General features: G+C 39.2%; 1 protein-coding gene across 1 annotated transcript; it reads left to right on the top strand.

Annotated features, from left to right (window-relative positions):
• Window positions 1-15: 15 nt before the first annotated feature.
• Ints12 (integrator complex subunit 12) lies at window positions 16-18,718 on the top strand. The gene is made up of 7 exons (XM_048456754.3): window positions 16-151; window positions 5,724-5,888; window positions 7,427-7,579; window positions 9,842-10,026; window positions 11,756-11,915; window positions 16,173-16,319; window positions 17,963-18,718. Exons 2-7 carry the CDS (start codon window positions 5,733-5,735, stop codon window positions 18,545-18,547), a joined length of 1,386 nt encoding a protein of 461 aa, XP_048312711.3. The 5' UTR covers window positions 16-151; window positions 5,724-5,732; the 3' UTR covers window positions 18,548-18,718.
• Window positions 18,719-20,449: the final 1,731 nt, after the last annotated feature.

Here is a 20,449-nt window from a genome sequence, read left to right as displayed (position 1 = left end):
AGGTGTCACGTCACTTCCTGCTGTCTCCCCAGGAAACGTTCCCCTCCCGATCGGGTTGCGGGAACCTTTGTTTCTCGCTTCGGATGCCGGTTAGGGCGGGGACGGGTTCGGAAAGAGCTGCCGGGCACGGACAGAGTGGCGGGGCGGAGCGGTGAGTTGTGACGAGGGTCCTCCCGCGTCCTGGCGCCTCGGGGAGGCTCGAGAGCCCGCGAGGGGCGCCCGCAGCGGAGCTCCGTCGGGTGTTGGGCTCCTCCCTGCTGGGGGGGTAAACCTCATTTGCGGGCAGTTGCGTGCGGCATCTTAACCGCTCCCCATCTTGGAAGGACTGTGCTTCTCAGAGCGCTGTGCACTGAGAACGCGGCCCCTGGGGACTGGGTCCGTGGAACTCTCAAACCTTTGTCGAAGGGTTCCGGAGACCTCTCTGCAGCTCCTGTTTTACGTCTCGTTTTCTGGCTCTCTTGTCAAGTACTCTTCCTTATACGAGGCCGCCCATCTGTTTGCATTCCTTCAAAGGAGTCTCATTTCTAAGTGTTTTCTGTCTCTTTACAGATTCTTTAGCGCTTGGTTTGTTTTGTAATTGGGGTTTTTAATCTCCTGCTCTAAGTTTCCAGATGGGCCAGGTGCTCAAGGGAAGGATGAAAATGGCAGCATCTTTAAAAAAAAAAAAAGTTTATTGGAAAGAATTGCAAAATCTTGCAGAGACAGGAATGGATGGGTTTTCAGTGTTGTAATGGTAATCCTAGTATTGCACCCTCATGGATAGTCAGTTTCGTTTATCGCATGCACTAGCAAGTGATCAACTTTGAACTTTGAAATTAACAGGCAGGGTGAAAGGGACCCAAAGGAAAGCATAGATTTAGCTAGGGCTGTTTAATTTGGGGGGGGGGCTGTCACAGAACCCTGAAAAATGACATGTTAGCCGAAATCTAGTTCATCCAATAAATATTTAAAAGCACCTGTTAAATTCTAAATGCCAGGGAAAATAACCGCATCCCCCACCACTGCCACCACCCATGCACATACAGACACCTGCATACAGAAGTTATGAGCTACTGAGATTGAGGAATTAAAGACAGACGAAAGAAAGTGAATGTTTCAGATCAGAACCCTTACATACTCCTACTCATAAAACTGATGACTGTTTTGCTTTCTGAGGTTTGGTTTTGTTGAGAGGAAAAGACAGTTGAATTTCTTTAATGTCGTTGGCTGAAGTGATTAGAATTGTGTAGAGTAAAGAGAAAAACATTAGTCTTTGCTCTGATGAGTTAACCAAATGATAGTCTAGCCATTATTTAAAGAGGAACACAGAAATAAGGGAAACGAGATTCAGGCTTAAGAAAGTCAGAAAAAAAAAACATATGGAATCATCTGCCTAGAGATGTTAATTGACAACAAAATATGTATAATTGCTGAAGAACATATTGGTAGCAAATCAAAAGCATGGAAGCAAGGACAGATAGTTGGAGCAATAATAAGAACAGCATGAGTGAGATGAGCCAAGGAAAGGATAGAAAGAGAGAAAAGATTTAGAAGTTAAATATAATGATGCAAAGAAAATTTTATAAAATACGAAGTACTTTTAATGTATTTACTTGGTCTTAAAATAAGGAATGTTGCTGTGTTGCTGGGTGGTGGTGGTGCACTCTCTTAATCCCAGCACTCGGGAGGCAGAGGCAGGCTGATCTCTGTGAGATAGAGACCAGGCTGGTCTACAGAACTAGTTCTAGGATAACCAGGACTGTTATACAGAGAAACCCTGTTTCAAAACCAAAATGAACAAAGAAAACAAGCAAACAAACAAACAAAAAAAGCAGATATGACTCCAATCAAGTGATAGTAGCCAGAGACAGAAGGTAACTTGTAAAGAGAAAGCTATACTTCAAACTAGCTAGGAGAAATAAGGGTGCAGATGACTCCTCTGGGTCATGCTCAACAGGATGCCTCAGGAAGATAGCCAGGCTAACTTTGCTGTTAACTCTGTGGAAAGAGATAGCCTGAGAAAACCATGGACTTGAAAGAGAAGTTTATGATCTCTGGCAAAAAGCAGATTTTCTGGAACAGCAGTTCTCAAGATGCAAAATAAATTGGGTTTGCCCAGGAGGTTTGATGCAGATTAGCGGGCGTCATCCCAGAGTTTTTCTTCTGTAGTTAGGAAGTGGAAGCCAAGAGTTAGAACTTCTCACATGTTTGCAGGGGATGCCTGTGCAGCTGTGCTGTTGATCTCAAAGACAGATTAGGAAGAGGGTGTGATACACTCAAAAGACACCCAGAATAGCCCTGAGTATCTCATCTTTAATCCATGCAGGGGAAATCTACAAAGAACTGAGAAATGTGTAGAAGAGAAAATAGTATACTTTAGGTTTCTGTATATCTAAATTAACCGTGGTTAGGTTATCTTCATAGAATTATGGGTAGAAGTCCCTGTTCTATGAATTGCAACACTAATCAATAGGAATAGGAGAGCGTCGTTGAAAGGCTTGTCCTAGAGTAGAAGCTGAACAGGAAAGAAATAACATGCTCCCCATGAACGAAGGTAAGAGATGGGGGTGAGAGAAGCCCATTGAACAGCAATGGAAGTTCTAGTGTGACTTATATTTGCGACAGATAATTGCTAGTATGACCTAACTATTCACTCCCACCAACATCATCCCTACCACTTCACTAGGTCACTGATAGTTTTGAAGTAATAAATACTAATTTTCTTACATTTCTTTGTTTTAAACAACACTTAGGATTTTAAAATAAACTCACACATATTGAACATATTCATTCATCTGTCTTCCTGTTCTGTATTTACATGCACGTAACTTATTTTACGCCACCGACTGCTTCTGTTTGGTTTGAGGAAGAAGTTGGAACAAGAGCATGTCAGTGAAGAAACAGCACAGGGGAGAAATGGAGCCGCTGGAAACTCAGAGACCATGACGTGGGAATGCAGAAAGGAGGGGGAGGAAATTAACCAAGGTTGTAGTCAAAGAGAGTAGCTGTGGAAGACCTTACTCACTGGCTGAGGGTGAAGCTCTTGCCATTAAAGAGCTAAATAAAGTTGTTCGCTAAAAGTTTTCTAAGATCACGTAATGCCGAGGAGAGAGAAGGAAGAGCTCATGTCTGCACTTAGAGTGGGGAGACGCGAGGGAGAGCTTGGCAAATGGGGTCATGGATTTGTTTTTCTAAAATCAGCAGTGTGGAAGAGGCTCCCTATAAATACCTTTGTAGCCTTTCAGGTGGGACAAGTTAGTGAGCACTGCCTTGTAGGAGGTTCTAACAAGGTGATGTCATCAGTGAGAACAGTAAAGACAAAGTGCTTGAGGAAAAAGTTGAAATATAGGGGAATGTATTATTAATGAGTCAGGGCTGATAATAAAGTTAGCTTGGGAAGGGAGAAGGGCTGGGCTGAATGAAAACCTGGATGGATTTGCAGAATGATTTGTACTTTAAATAAACCATGAGAGAAGCAAAAGAGGAATAAGTTGCTAGATTAGAGCAGTGGTCTCCAAACCTTTCTTATTTCATGATCTTAAAAATTGAGCATACCTGCACGTGCGTGCGTGCATGCACACACAGACACACACACCACATTTCATCATGTGCACCACTGAGTTTGAAAGATACATCAGTGATTTATGGCAGAAGTACAAAGCATGCCAGGTCTGTTATAAAAGGAACTGACTACAAGGCTTCCATTAGAATATTGAGATTGACAGGTTCTGTAATCTTACACCATAGGTCACCTAATCTATAGGCATTTCATTTGTGAGGACAGACATACATAGCAATACTTGCTTCCATTTTTCAGAAAAGAAAGTAGCGCTTTTCTCATATAAGGATTTCTCTAGGTATCAGCTCTTTGCTCAGTATCCTGTAAAATAGACTATCTTGGGTTAAGTAAACTAGTATGCTTGTAGTTATATAAATTAGGTCATAGAAAGATTAGAGTGTGTTAGTCTTGTAGGATCTGGAACAGTGGGTTTACTTCTTTAATCATGGAAAAATTTAAGTTATTTTCCTCAGTATTAATGAATATGATGCCCAGCCTCATATTTAAAATAATGCCCCGAACCTGTCATTCTTGGGAAAAGATACCTGTAATATAAGGTAGCAACAGAGCCTATTCCATTTTGTTAAATTCTTACTAACATGACTATTTGAGGTCTGGTTACTTTTTCATTTTGGTACTAGCCTTCAAACTCCATTACCGAGGTCATTCAGACAGATGATATTTTAGTAGAGCATAGAATTAACACTCATTTTTGATTATCAAATAGATAATAGATTTTTAGGAACTTATAAAGAGCCTGGTATATATGTGTCCATCTCTCTGTCTGTGTCCACTCAAACTTGACAAGGTATAAAGAGAAAAATAGGATAAGAAATAAATGAAATCCATTTCCAACCGGTGCTTTCATATACCAAGATTCAACCTACAGCAAATTTTAATGGTATTCTAAGCCCCTGAAAATGGGAGATTATTGTGGAATTGCCAACAGATCCTTAACTGTAGCCTGGTACCTGTGTTGCGTTCCTATTAAACTTAAGGATAGAAGAGGATTTAAAACCTTAGTATATTGATCAAAGGATTGAACACCAAGGGTACATTTTTATTTTAATAATTCCTTGCCTGAAAGGTGTTTTGGAAAAATGACAGCTAGAAGTAGAGCCACTTGATAACATTGGTATTAACTGAAAACAAAACTTGACTGTTGAGAATTTTTGCAGACCTTTGATGTGTGGCCTGGCTGTGCAACCGTTGTTTAAGCTCCTTAGGACAGCAAGCATTATCACACCTGAGGGATACACGCAGTAGGGAAGGATCAGCGTTCAGAGACCTGTTTTTGAGAAATAGCTTAATGCAAGAGATCCCACCATCTAAATGTCATATAATAAGATTACCACTAATATGCTTTCTGAGATATTAAAAATAGCAGAGGACTGAGGAGAATGAAAAACTATACAGAAACAAAACAAGAAACAGTTTTAAAAGCTACAGCAGTGACTTCTATCATGGACCGGTTAGCCATTGTCTTCCTGTGACATCCTTGTCCCCGTCCATGAATACCAAATCTCAACTTTTGTGGTAATAATAAGACTTGAAAAGCTACATTTTGATGTGCAGTCAACTTGACCTGAAAGCAGGCAAGTTTGTGTGCCATAAGTTATAGATATGTTGTTAGAGATAACCAGGAGGATGCTCTGTGATTAAAGATCTGTCTGTATTAAAACCACCATGCCAAGGCGGTGGTGGCGCACTCCTTTAATCCCAGCACTCAGGGGGCAGAGGCAGGAAGATATCTGTGAGTTTGAGGCCAGCCTGGTCTACAGAGCTAGTTCCAGGACAGCTAGGACTGTTACACAGAGAAACTCTGTCTCAAAAAACCAACCAACCAAACAAACAAACAAAAACAGAAAAGCCTTTGCTATTATCAGGTGTGGTGGCACACACCCCCAAACTCACCCGTGAGGAGTTGGAGGTAGGAGGATCTCAAATTGTCCAGCTGGACATTTAGGGAGACTGTCTCAAATATATGGTGGTGGTGAGTGTAGATACATTGGAGCTGGTAACATCCGTTGTTCCAGCGGGGAGAGGGAAACCAGGTAATGTCAGCCATTACTTTGTCTCTACTAACTTTCCAGATGTTTTAAAATATTATAAGCAAGAAAACAAAATAGGTAAAAGTAAGGATATCTAACTGTGCACTATCTAAATTGCTCCTCTTTTTCTTCAGGTGTTTGCAATGGCTGCTACTGTGAACTTGGAACTCGATCCCATTTTTCTGAAAGCACTAGGTTTCTTACACTCAAAGAGTAAAGATTCTGCTGAAAAACTAAAAGCACTGCTTGATGAGTCTTTGGCTCGGGGCATTGATTCAAGTTACCGTCCAACTCAAAAGGTATCTACCCGAATACAAATCTTGGAACGAGTTTTGAGGTGCACATAGTGGTCCAGTGATAGCGTGTATATTCTCTTGAAAGACTTTCTGCCGTAATAATCGCTCTTTAGTCACAAAGAAATTATAATCTTTGTATTGTTCTCTTCCTTCAAGCTTCCAAAGAGCCACCCAGAATTGTTAGTTTGGACTAGAGCAGTCCTTCTTACCTGAGAGTTGCAACCCTTTGGGAGTGACCGACCTTTCAGAGGGGTTGCCTAAGACCATCGCAGATCACAAATATTTGCATTACTGTTCTGAACAGCAGCAAAATTGTAGTTAAGAAGTAGCAATGAGAGTAATTTTATGGTTGGGGGCCCGCAACGTGCTGGACTGTATCAAAGCATTTAGGAAGGCTGAGAACCACTAGTCTGCAAGGTGTGCTATTTTACTCCTTGGTAGGTAGAAAACCACTCATTTGCAATTTAGTCTCCAGTTCTTTATCATTATTTTTTAATGTGTTAATGGTGTCCAAACTTATTTCTAATTATTCTCTAATGTTTTAAGGATAAAAATATAAATAACAAAGGGATTTTTCCACAGAATGAATTAAATATGAACAGGATAATATAAGGGTAAAGATAAAGGTTATAGATGTCAGAACTGTGTGGCGCCATTATTGATGGTCAGTGGCAGCTCTGTGTGACCAGAGTATGTTGTAGAGCCAGCCAAACTTTTTGAAAATCCAGTTTGCCTCTTGTGGTTGTTTGACATCAGTTTATGTACCTTGAACCTTTATGGTGTCTAAGTAGGCCCTTTTCTAAGTGGTTTGTGAACTTTTGTTCTAATAATGATCCCTTGAAATTAGTATTGCCTATTTTCCTCACTTTACAGTAAGGGAACTGGGTTACCTGATACCTTTATTTCACCCAAGCTTGGCAAAATGAGGAGACTAAGAACTCTCTTGCAGAATTGTAGAAATTACTGCAAAATAAGTAAATTAGCCTGAGTAGTATCCACCCAGCACATAGGAACTCTCTGTAAGAAGTCTTCTACTGTTCTAGTTCTGAACCCCCCGAGTGACCCAGGTGTGGGGACACAGCTGCCCAACTAAGAGGGGAGACAGAACTGTATGACTAGCTTGAGTGTAGTCAGAATCTGAAGCGTAGTTATGCCAACAACCCAGGTTTACTGCCCGGAACGTTCTAGCAAGAGGGTGGCTACAGAGACCACAGGAGGGTCTGGGGGATAATGGCATGTGGCCGCAGTAGTTAGCTCATGGACATACATGCACATTGTCAAAACATCAGATAGGTGCTGGCTGTGAATCTGTTAGTTTTTAGTGAGGCCATAGTAGAGAAGAAGTTTTCATTGACTATGATGTGGCAGTTAATTTTTAACTGAAAATTTTTTAGATTATTACTTTTTGTGTTTGTTTCTCTTTTAATTAAACCTAGGACCTTGTTCAGCATGCTATGCAAGTGCCCTGCCACCAAACAATAATCCCAGCCCTTCTGTTGTGAATAAAATGAAGGTCTCTAATTTTTTATTTTACCCTTCAGGATGTGGAACCACCCAAAATTCCAAGCACGAAATCTATTTCTATCAAACAAGAGCCCAAAACATCATCCAGTCTTCCTTCCGGCAGTAGTAATGGCAAAGCCCTCGCAACTGAAAAGATAAAGAAAGACGCTGAAAAGAGACCTGCTGATAAAGTAAGGATTGCTTTGGCCTGGCTCATGAAAGGACACACCATTGCCAAAGGCAGAAAGAACGTCTGTGTCTACTTTTTGTAGCAACGGTTATAGCTACATAATGATCACTCTGTAAATATGGTTTGCTAGCTAGAGTGGTTGAACTTTAAAAAAAAAATGAGTAAAATCTAGGAACATGTATTTGTCCATTTACTTGAGATGGCTGTCGTCCAGCCTTTGTACCTCGGGAAAATAATGCAGACTTTAATCGTAACTCTGGCAACAGTAGTTGTTAGAAGTAGAACTGAAAGAATCGGTGTGATGAACCTTGAACTCTGTGACATGATGGCAATCATCTCGAGAAGGCTACAGGTATTTATTTCTTGATTGTATATGTTGGGTAAGTTTGCAAATGGTCATTAAAGTTGGCCGCTAACAAAAAATGCGTAAAACTATGTTCGATAGCCCTTGCCCTCAGGTGGGGCATATTATCCCATATATTTTAATACTATTGCTAAATAATTGATATTCATGAACAGTGCTTTTATTCTTACACAAATGTTATTATACTGTTTGTGTTGTCATTGAGTCACTTTTTTTTTACTTAGTGATGCTTCGTTTTTTAAGTTTTTATTCCATTCATTTATTTGCAGGAGTGTGAGGCGTGTGTGAGGGAGTCAGTTCTGGCTTTCCAACGAGTGTGTCTTGGGACTCAAACTCAGGTCACAAGTTTGGTAGCGAGCACATATACCCACTGAGCTGTCTCTGTGACCAGTGTGGTTTTTGAAATTTATGTGTAGGTCTTGGTATTTATTTGTTTGTTTTTTAGCTACCATTAGCGTTCATTCTGTGAATAAAGAAATTTTTCAGTTAGGAAATTTAGGAGAGTTCTCCTTTTTCTTTGTTATAATATAACTTCAGTGAGCTGCTTAATCACAGAGATGCATGGTCATTTCTGTGACCATGTTAATAATTTTTGTAAGCTATATGCCTTAAGTGGATGTGGATACTTATATATTTATCATTACTATAAATAACCAAATTACTACCCAGAATTGTCTTACTAAATCCATACCTTTACCAATAAACTTCAGGATTTCTAAATTATCTATGTATTTTCAGAATTTAATTTTTGTGAATCCAACATATCTACCTATAGCTTTCATATCTTAAATTTTCAGAATTAGCTTTGAAGCATATATGGCAATGCATTTAGTGTGGAAAGGAAGGCAGCTCATTATTTACCTTTTCAATACAGTTTGTATATTGCTCATAAGTAAAGTGGTTTTTTCGCACATGTATATGTATAGTGTATGTTCCTATTTCTATGTTTGTTCACGTGTATGAGTATGTGCACATGAGTGTGTAGATGCCCAAAGTCAACTCTGAATGTCCACTCAATTACTCTACTTTATTTACTGAGGCAGGGTCTCTTGCTGACCCTGGAGCTCAGTACTTCCAGCTAATGGAGTAAGCTACCAAGTGCTGGGATTGCAGTCCACCTCCGCGCCTGCTCTTACATGGGTTCTAGGGCCAGACTCTGGTCGCTCATGCTTGTTCAGAAAGCATATTCAGTGAGACATATTCCCAACCCTTCAGTTTTTGGTTATTTTGTTGTTGCTGGTGTTGTTTTACATAGCAATATTAGTAATAACTGTTTTTTGCAAGTCCAAACATCTTAAATGAAAGACGAAAGGTTGTATATCCATTGAATTTCCAGAGTTCTCTAGTATGTATAATACAAAACAGAATGTAGATATTTATTAGACTATTCTGATTTATTTATATCTGGCTAGTTTCTTTTAGCATGCTAATTATAAAGTAATCTTAATTCTTTTTTCAATTTTATTTTCTTTGAGAATTTCTTATATGAGTACTGTATTTACATCATTTCTACCCCTCCCTTTCTCCTCTCCTACTCCTCCCTCGACTCCAACTCAAATTATAGTTTTTTCAACCGATCTAAATGTATAGCTCTCCTGTCTGTAAGATAGACATTGCCCATCTTTCCTCTCTGTGACTTAGACTTTATGCCATGTGACTTTCAGGATCATTCATCATTGGGTTCTTCTTCTTTTTTTTTTTTTTTTGGTATTTATTAATCTCTGCATTTTTCTCTGCTCCCCTCCCTGCCTCTCCCCTCCCCCCTTCAACAATCCCCCAAGGTCCCCACGCTCCCAGTTTACTCAGGAGATCTTGTCTTTTTCAACTTTCCATGTAGATTAGATCCAAGTCTCTCTTAGTCTCCGCAATGTTGTCTAAGTTTATCGGTTTTATTTATAGATGAAAGATGCCACTGAAGGAGTCGATATTCCTAAGAAACCTAGATTGGAGAAACCAGAGACCCGATCTTCTCCCATTACTGTCCAAACCAGCAAGGATTTAGCTATGGCTGACCTCTCCAGCTTCGAGGAGACCAGTGCTGATGATTTTGCGATGGAGATGGGCTTGGCCTGTGTTGTTTGTAGGTAAGTTACACCCAGCACAGGATGTCATGTTTCCTTAGAAGGGGCAAAAATCTCCTTCTACTCTATTTATTCTGCCCTCCAGCCCCCAAAGTCATAGAATTTGTTAGAACTTTTCTGCTTTGTTTTTATTGTTCGGGGTGAAGAAGTAAGTAGAACAGAGCACTTTAACACACTGAAATTTGTCAGACCACAGCTTCTTCAGTCTGTTATGTTGTGGTAACCCTGTCTGCCTTCTTATGTTCTAGAGGAAGTGACTGCATCCTTTTAAGTGAGGGACAATCGGCCAGGAACCTCAGCTCCATCTTTCTTTTGCAACCATCTTCGTTTTCTTTCTTTCTGAATTGCTGATGACACTTAAAAAGCAAACTGGTACCTGTCGTTTCTTAGAACACCCTTATGTCTTTCCCTGAGAGTAGTGGAAGTGAGTGTAGGCTATCCTGAATCACATTTTAAACTTGAATGCATAATTACAGAAGCAGATAATTTAATAGAAGATCAGTTATCTTCTATTAGTAGAACTATTTTCTGCTTAGTAAAAGATACATTGGTTTGGTTTGGTTTTTGCAGAAATAACTAAATTTTTGCCAGGCAGTAGTGACGCACGCCTTTGATCCCAGCAGTGGGGAGGCAGAGGCGGGTGGATCTCTGTGAGCTCGAGGCCAGCCTGGTCTACAAGAGCTATTTTCCGGACAGGCTGCAAAGCTACAGAGAAACCTTGTCTCTGTATTCATGTCAAGGACTAATGTTCAATTTATTGTTTTCACTGCATAACAGTAAACAAGATTATTTTTGTGGCTATTCTAATAAAAATGTTAACTTCTAGTACATTGGAACTAAGAAAATATAAGCTTTTGTGAGCCTTACAAAAAATGAGTTGATATACTTCTGAGTAACATCATGTTTCCGTATATGTTGAAACTTTCACCCCTAATCTGCTATGAAAATTAGCATCCTATAAGTGAATATTGTGAAAGTACTAACAGGGAGACACTCAGTGGCCGTGTTATCTTTTCTCAGGACACTTCATAAAATACATTAAGCCTGTGGTAATTGCTTTCTTGTATTTTTGGGATGAATCCTTTTTTTGATGCACCTGCTACTACAATCCATTCAGATTTATTTACATTGATCTGATATATACCAGACAGCCTGCGTCTACCGAATTACACATAACTAGAGTAGGTTCTCATCTTTAGGGAACTTTTGTTTTCTGTTGTTTTTCTTCAAACAAGCTTTATGCGACAGGCTATCACTGTATCCTAGGCTGACCTAGAACATGCTCTATAGTCCTTGCTAGTCTTACACTCACAGAGATGCCCTTTTCTCGGGCACGTGTGCCTTCGCACTCAGTGTACCTAACTTATTAATGATGAAGACTGACAAATGTGGCTGTTTACCAAGGGATTTCATAGAGATACCAGGCAAGTGCTGCCAGTGGGCTAGGAGAGTCTAGTACCTGCTGAGACATAGAAACAGAGGGCAACGATAAGTGGCTATAAATATAGCTAAGCTGATTGAAATGCTGTAATTATTGACTAAGCATAACTTTTCACGAATGAAGGGCTTATGTAAGCTTCGTATTAGTGTTATTTTTCTCACTAATGATTTAAATGATTATTTTTCTGGGATTCTTTTCCTTTAACATAACAAACTTTACCAGAAGAATGTGGAAATAACTTTAAATTGTGTGCTGAAGTAACTATAGTATTTAATGCAATGTTTTTCTTAGACAAATGACAGTGGCATCTGGAAATCAGTTAGTAGAATGTCAAGAGTGCCATAACCTCTACCACCAGGATTGCCATAAACCCCAAGTGACAGACAAAGAAGTGAATGACCCTCGCCTGGTGTGGTACTGTGCCCGCTGCACCAGACAAATGAAGAGAATGGTAAGAATCCTACTTTACATTTTAGCGAGCATCTGATGGTCTTTGTCAATATGTGATTTTAAAATGAAAATTAGAACATTTAGCTTACTGAAAAAAAATGAACTTTTAAGTGTTCGCATTTATACTGTTTGTATGGATTTGTGTCGCTGTGCCGAAGACCAGAGCGTATTGTATATATGTCCTCCTCCGGTCACCCTTTGACCTCATTTATATGAGCAGGAGTGAAGAAACACAAAGTAAAATGCTCTTATAAGCCTGACACTAATTGCAGACGTTTTATAATACCATGAAGCGCATGGTACGGAAACCCCCAGTCTCTGCTGAGTTGTTAAGAAGCCATAGAAAAGATCTATTCCTGAGTGAGTGGGAACCACCAAACGCAGATGTGCCGAGGCCTGTGTGTGTCTGTGTCCTCCTTTCGCTCTTCTCTGGCCTTTCCTTCTCATTGACATTGAGCGGCCTGTGTCTTGTTCTTATAATGCGCTGCACCTCTTCTCCGCCCCCGCCCCCAGTGTACTCTTCATTAACGTAACTGCTCATATTGAAGAGTTTATGATTTTATCAACTTTAAAAAATAGTAAATTACTTTTATTTGTCAAGTTTTAAAGAAATCCAGAAGTTGCTGTCTGTTTCAGCAGTTTGTCATCTCTTCCCTGAGTGTCTTCCTATATCTCTCAACAGAAGCATTTCCTTGTCTGTTAAACAAATGAATTTCTGTATGTTTGACCGTGTATTTTTTTTAAGATCTCAATTTCTTAACTAAAGTAAAAGTGAAGATATCTATTTGATGTTTAATTGAATAAAGCAAAAATAGGAAATATTTTTATTCTATCAAAAATAGTAAGCTTGTTGGTATTTATATTTTTCCTTTGTAACAAGAAATGCCTATTTAATCTGTTAGTTTATTGAAATTAGCTCTCTATGACTTCAACCAAAATTATTTCAGATGAGCAGTTGTCACGTGAGAGACATTTCCTTTGTGGATGGAACACCCAGACACACAGCACACACATGATCAGACTCACTCACACACCATAACAGACAGGAATGATTGCACTAATGTCCAGTTTGGTAAACCAATGAGTTTTTTATTGGGGCTACGAAGAGGAATGTTGGTGAAGGTGCTGAAGGAGGAGGGATGGCACAAAAGCAGCCACCTCACCAGAAGTCCCACCCTAGCACGGGTGAGCGCTTCTGGAGCTCCCTGCCCTGCGTAAAGTACCTCCGTAGTCCAAATACTCCTCGCACCCTAGAAACTACTTGTTTCCTTTTATGTTGTTGGGTGGGCTCTCAAAGTTCCTGTTCTTCCAGCATGTGACCATTTGTTACGGCCCAGGGCTCATTGGCCTTCCCTTCTTCCTGTCAGTTTGGCAGAGCATGCCACATAGCAGCAGTGTGCTACATTACAGAGCATCCACAGTCCATTAAAAATGGATGGTTTTCCAAAGAAATTACTGGCGAAAGACCTAAATTTCTAGAATATTTTATTGTTATTTCATCGTAATTCTCTTACTAATTGAAGTTAAACACAATTCCAAGTTTTTTCTTCTCTTATTTTTTTAAGTTAGCTTACATCAATCTATGTACATGATTTAATTCCCTTTGTATATGATCTTCCATAACTGACTTGATCTTACTGATCCTTTAAATTTAATATTCTTAAATTAAAATTCTTTTCTTCTCTAAATTTTCCCCACATTTGCCTGAGCTAGACATTATGCCTGATGCCTTCCATAGAACCTTTGTTTGCTAAGCTTAGGTGTATTCACGTCATGTGCCCTTCACGTCTGCTCACTTCATTCTCACTGCCTAGTCTACATTCTCTCATTACTTACCTAGTTCCATAGCCTTCTAAGAGGCCTCTTTACTTCCCTTCAGTCTGTTCTGTTCATTATAGTGCTTGGATTTCTTCAGATAGAATAGATACTTCACTTTATTTATATTTCCCAGTGGCCTTCAGTTACTTCTAAAATAAAGAAAGATATAGTGTGTGTGTGTGTGTGTGTGAGGTGTATGTCACATAAAAGCATGTATATGGTCTCTCTGTTTTCGCCCCATGTCTGCCTTTTAAGTCATATTTTCCTGCTTCACCACACACAGAGGAATGCTGCCTACTTGCTTCCTTTCCAGTCCATGCACTACTAACTTTCTTATACAGCCCAGGCCCTCCTTGTTGGAGATGGGCCCAGGGCTGGGCCCTCCCCTATCAGTCATTCATCAAGATGACTCAGCAGACTCCACCACAGACTGTTCTGATCTGGGTATTTCTCAGAAGTTCCCTTTTCCCAGGTGACTCCAGTTTGTGTCAAATTGACAATAACCAGCATGGTAATTACATTTTATTTTATTTTGATGGAGGTACTGGGGATCGAAGCCAGATTCTTTCATATGCTAGTTAATAGTAACTATTATTATCGGCACTTAACATTATGAGATCTTAGGCTAAACTCTTACAGACTCACAATTCATCCTCATAAACACACCTTTGGAACAGATGGTGCTGCCACCATTTGCAGGTGAAAGAATGAGGCTCTTAGGCATTTATGTTCCACTTGCAGTAACACAGCTGGAGAAGTAATGAGCAGGTCTTCAACCCTTGTTCTCCTTGTTACTAAAAACGGTTCCAATCCCTGCTCCATATTGCATATATAGCTAGGATTGTTCATACACTAAACACCAAGAATCTGAAAAATGATTAAAATGTTTAAGAAAATTTAGTAACATGCTTTGTCTTCAAGTCAGTTACTGGTCAAAACAAAACTGAAAATGCTTAAGGAACATAAATAAAATTCTCCTTAGATAACATGGAAACATATACACTATTCCAAAGGATTTAATTCGCTAGTATGAAAAACCTCAACGGTTTATCAATTATTCATGAATAATTCTTCCCTTCTCATTCAGTGTTTAAAACCAGTAAATTACCTGAGTTGGTTTTAACTCCCTTTTAGTAACTTAAAAAGTTACCCCTGAACCCTAAAAAGAAAATAATTCTTTGGTTAACTGAAAAAACAGAGAAAGTGCGCCTCATACTGAGTGGTGCTAATTGGACATCACTGATTGTCCCCCAATTTCCATGAACTCAGCATCTATGCACTCCACCCACACTGGGTTGAAAACACTTTTTGGTGAACTAGGGGCATGAAGGCATCAATACAAAGCATATACAGGCTTGCTTCCCCTGCTGTTTTCTAAGGCAACTCAATATATAGCAGCTGTTTGCATGGCATTTGCATTTTGTAGCCTAGAGATGAGTTTCTGTCTACAGAAGTCTTCAATAAGTCATCTATAAATACAGTGTTTTTCCATTAATGCTTCTGGTGGAACCACGGGGCCTTGCCTAGACTAGACAAGTGTGTTTTGTAACTGAGTTGTATCTTCCAACCATTAGGTGTATTTTGCTTTGGTGTGTGTGTGAGAGAGAGAGAGAAGGGGGGCAGGCAGAGACAGAGAACAACTTTTTGGAGGGTTTTTGTTTTGTTTTGTTTTTGGTGAGAGGGAGGGAGAACAACTTTAGAGGTGGTTTTTCCTCCCTGACATTTACATGGGTTTCACTTCTTTATTCAATGAGCCTCCAACCCATAGGGCGTTTTGGTTTTGTTTGTTTGCTTTCTTGACTTTTGAGACAAGATCTCTGTATGTATATCCCTGACTCACCTCAAGCTCCCAACCATCTGCTTCTATCTTCAACATTCTACAATTAAAGGCATGTTTCACCACGCCTGGTCAACACATAAGTTTTAAGGTCAAAGTCTTTATGTATAAATCAGGCTGGCCTTGAACTTGTTTTATAGCCCAGGATGCCCCAAACTCCTAGTTTTCTTGCATCAGCCTTCTTCCTGAGCACTGAAATTACAGACAGGCATCACTCGGCCCAGATGCTTTGCCAGTTTTATCTACGGAACTTGAACATCCACAGAGGTTCTGGAACCAGTTCTGCCTGGATAACAAAGGGGTGTTGTACCTTAGTTTGTGATTTTTCTTTATGGAAAACAGGAGGGTTATCTTGTTAAAAAAAAGTATTTAATTAATTCTAATTTGCATGATTGATAATATCATTACTATTCAGAAACTGATGAGATCTGCAAAACTGTTTAATGTTGATAACTGTTTTTCTGTAGTCTCTACTTCAGTATCATCACGATACCTTTTTAAGAAATATTGCTACCTTTCAGTTACTGTAGTTCTTTAATAGATTTTTAATTTTTGTTTCTCAGTGAAGATTTTGTATCTAACTTTTTCCTCTGATTTTCATAGGCTCAGAAAACTCAGAAGCCACCACAGAAACCAGCTCCCACTGTTGTCTCCGTGGCTCCAGCTGTCAAGGATCCATTAGTTAAGAAAGCAGACACCAAAGTTAAACAAGAGACAGCCTTCCTAGCATTCAAGAGAACAGAAGTTAAGGTAAAGTGTGTTCCTTTCCGTCTACTTTAATCTCAGTCAGGCTGACTAAAGTCACCTGGTAGAAGTTTGATGAGAAACTTTATGATTTGAGTGACTGATGTTGAAAATGAAGGCTGTCACCAGTAATTGGCTAGAAAGGGAGCCTTTGTATCAGAAATTGGCTGTCTGCATTGAAATGTGAGACATTATTAGGTTTCCCGAGTTTGTGCTGTCTCACATCTTGCACAATGGTTGTGTCCTAAGCCATTTGTCACTCTATGGATCAACACAGTCACAGCAGTCATTAAAATTAAGCACTCAACACACAGGCCTTCCTTCTTGTTTAGCTTTCACTGAACGTTGGTCTTTCTAGTTGCTTCAAATAACTTTTCTTTGGTGAGGGTTGATGAAGGCTCACATAGCCCTTTGGCAGGAGGTTTCATGTTTGATAGAAAGGAAAGGAGAGAAAAAAATGGATCTTTCAGAACAGAAAATTAAAATTGTGCCACATAGTCTCCTTTTGCTTTCTTTTTCTGTCCCCAGCAGTGTGTGTCACAGGAATTTATATTTTATAAGATGGTTTCCTAATCAGGACATCATGAGATAATTATATGATGCTGTTATAAAAATGTGGTTTTTCAGAACACATGGACAATATTTTAACTTCTATTATCAAATAAAGGCCCCTAGCACCTTACTTTATTACTTTTCCGGTGGTAAACACTGCTCATATCTAGGCAACATTGAAGGCAATCTTGTAAGAGCTAATAATGTTTTGCTAACCATTTCATAAGTGTTCAAAACTATCAAATACATAAATAGGTAATCTGAATATTATATTACTATCTTTGTATATTGTATATTGCCATTTTAACACAGTGTGTTCATTGTCTGACTTCACCTCTGGGTGATCTTTGAGACCCTTTCAATATGAAGGTAGACAGCATGTGAAGTTGATCAGAGGCTGAAATGTTCCAGCCTTACAAGAGCTAGGAGTATGGCAGACGGCCCCACAATGCCACAGTGCAGTCCAAGAGGCAGCTGTCAGTCTATGTGACAGTGGAGATCTGTTGCTGTAGTTTCCATGGAAACACACATTGCGACAGTGCATCTGAGCTCTTTGTAATGTACCCTCAGAGTTTAAACATCTGTGTGTGCTTTGTAGTTCAATCACAAATGTTTGTGGCAGCTTGGTTATTTTAAGTGGCTTCAGAGCTTGAATATAGATGTTTCCTTTAACACATTCACTGTAAATAGCTATGGATTGAATCTTTGACTTAGGTTTCTTTTCTGAATATCTTGGGTGCAAACAGTTTTATCCATTAAAAGTAGATTCCAATTGGATGTATTATGGGCGAGGTAATACTTTCGGTAGTTTGTGATTGAATCTAAAATCAGTTCCCCAAAAGAATTTCATGTATTTTCTTTGAAATGATTGGAACAGTGTGGCATTCAGCAACTACAAGCTCTGTAGTGTCCTCCCTGACTACAGAAACTCCCATGTGCTTTTCCAGCTTCATAGGAACCTAATTTTGTTGAATTGTCCAGATTGGCCAAATCATCACTTTTTATACACAGCTAAATGTTTGCATTCAAAGATATTATACAGGTTTGGATTATACTTGGCTCTAATGTAATATTTATCCTTTTTTTTCTTTTTTAAGCCACCCACGGTTATATCAGCAAATTCTTCTGGTAACAACGTGTCCTCTTCAGTAACTAGTGGCCTAACTGGATGGGCAGCTTTTGCTGCCAAAACATCTTCGGCTGGGCCGTCAACAGCAAAACTGAATTCAACAGCACAAAACAACAGTGGAAAACCTGCTGCCTCATCAGCTACCCAGAAGCCTGTGGGTTTGACTAGTCTGGCAACATCATCCAAAGGTGGAATCGGTTCCAAAATGGGTTCTGGTAACTGCTCTTCCCCCACTGTACCATTAAAACCACTTCCACCTCTAACCTTAGGCAAGACTGGCCTGAGCCGCTCAGTTAGCTGTGATAATGTCAGCAAAGTGGGCCTTCCCAGTCCTAGTAGTTTAGTACCTGGAGGCAGTGGGCAGTTGAGTGGGAATGGAAATAGTGCTACTTCGGGGCCCAGCGGAAGCACCACAAGCAAAACCACGTCAGAACCCAGCAGCAGTGCCTCAGCGTCTCTTAAAGGCCCAACTTCACAAGAATCACAGCTCAACGCTATGAAGCGATTGCAGATGGTCAAGAAGAAAGCTGCCCAAAAGAAACTCAAGAAGTAGTGTGGCCAGATAGGTTTTTATATCAATTATTGCTCTAAAGATTAAAAAAAATATATCCTTATTGGGACAAAAGATATAATATACTATAACTTAATAAAAATCTTGAAGATCAAATCTCTATTGTTTGTTACATTAAAATGCTAATAATATTTAGCCAAACTTGCAACCATTTATTTTAGTCTGTTTAGCATTTTTATCTTATAATGTCCATAATGTGTGAAAATCGTGATTATGATGACTGATTCATGATGAGAACTTCGGAAGATTGATTTCTTTACATATGCAGATGTAAAGAAATGGTTCACCTGGCACAATACCCCAGGATTTAAAACTCCTAAAATAAGGTACCTTCCGGGTGACAGGGCTTACTCAATATAGTGTTTTATAATATTCAGTTCTCTGCCTTATGGGGAGATCTCCCTCTCTCTCCCTCCTGTGAACTCTAGCCATAACATCATCCTGCATGAGGTGGTTCATATCGTTGCCTGGTAAGCTAATGAGTTAGTCGGCCATCAGTTCACATATATATCCCAACAAAGAACAATGCTTTCAGTGTCAGATCAGTATGTGTATTACAGCAGAATGCTGCATCCTTCTTACAATTGGCGAACACCTCATCCTTTCCCTAAACCAAATCCTATAATTTCCTATAGTCAATGAATTGAATTGCCTTATCACCCTAGATGTGATACATCTACAAAATCTAATCTCAAAGAATTTTCCTTTATCCCTAGGTTTCCTAACATCATTATTCTAAAATAAATTGGTAAATATGTAAAGATAAAACTTAAACTTCGTCTTTTTTTCTGTGGAAAAATTTTTAAACTACTCTGTTAAATATTGCCATTAATTTGTTCATAAGTTAGACCCCAGTACCGAAATAAACCCATTATTTAGAGACGGAATAAATATCTTGGACATGCTTAAAAATCTACCTGTAAATGTTTTTGTTTTGAGAAACACCTTTCTGTTGATAAAAATTGTTTTGGTATAAACTCCAAATCCACTTTATAAAGAGTTCGGAAAAGTTTGTTGTTTGTAATTCAAGTGCAATTTTGACTTCACAAAATGATGTGACACAAGCTTATATCAGAAGTTATTCCAGTCACTCACTATCTTGAAAACATTAGGGAAATAATGCTCAATGCAGTTTACCTATCAGTATTTGAAGTGAAAATTCTTACCCATCACAGAAAGTGTGCTGGGGTTGAGAGAGGCAACTGTTTTGATTTTTGTGTCATTTCTTGAAAATTTTAATGAATTTAGAAAGTAAATTATCTTTCAGTGAATATGATTTTTTGTATATGTAGTGTGTGTGTGTATGTGTGTATGTAAAGTAAGGGGCCAAACTCATTTTGATAATTTTTAAGAGATATATTTAATGTTAGATTTTTTTCTCAAATAGCTCTTAGGCCTTTATTTTTTTACTCATGGCAAAGTATGCCTCAAGAAGCAGTTATGAAAGTTGCAATAGTGTGTTTTAATTTGATTATGTATAACAAAACAAGTGTTTCTTGCACTCAGGTTATGTAAAGGGAAAGCTTGTTTTCTCTTGACTAGCCCTGAAATTGGCAGCTCTCTGTCTGTTGGCTCAGTGAATGAGTGGACAAGTGAGTAGATGTCTTAGTTTTCTGTTGTGGTAAGTATCTGACAGAAGCGACTTAAGGGAGAAAGGGCTTATTTTGGCTCAGGCTCCAATGGGTAGAGTCCATTATGATGCTGAAGGCATGGCACAGAAGCATGAGGCCAGTTGATCAGGTTGTCTGGGCGGACAGGAAACAGGAAGAGGAAGTAGAGTGAGTCTACAAAACCGCAAAGCCCTCCCCCAGTGACTTGTTTCCTCCTGGGAATCTCAACTTCCTATAGATCCCATAACTTTCCCCAAAGCATCTCTAGATAGCA

This window comes from Myodes glareolus, chromosome 17 (genome assembly GCF_982192425.1).
Source record: "Myodes glareolus chromosome 17, mMyoGla1.1, whole genome shotgun sequence".
In the NCBI taxonomy this organism is placed as follows: Eukaryota; Metazoa; Chordata; class Mammalia; order Rodentia; family Cricetidae; genus Myodes; species Myodes glareolus.
The sequence above is the reverse complement of the archived record's forward strand: the minus strand, read 5'-3'. Positions and strand labels throughout refer to the sequence as shown.

Bases quoted from the DNA above. Each gene is read 5' to 3' on its own strand.
- Ints12 (XM_048456754.3), top strand. From the start codon at position 5,733: ATGGCTGCTACTGTGAACTTGGAACTCGATCCCATTTTTCTGAAAGCA. The intron at 7,580-9,841 runs GTAAGGATTGCT...TTTTATTTATAG, and splicing joins AAAAGAGACCTGCTGATAAA to ATGAAAGATGCCACTGAAGG. The intron at 11,916-16,172 runs GTAAGAATCCTA...TGATTTTCATAG, and splicing joins CCAGACAAATGAAGAGAATG to GCTCAGAAAACTCAGAAGCC.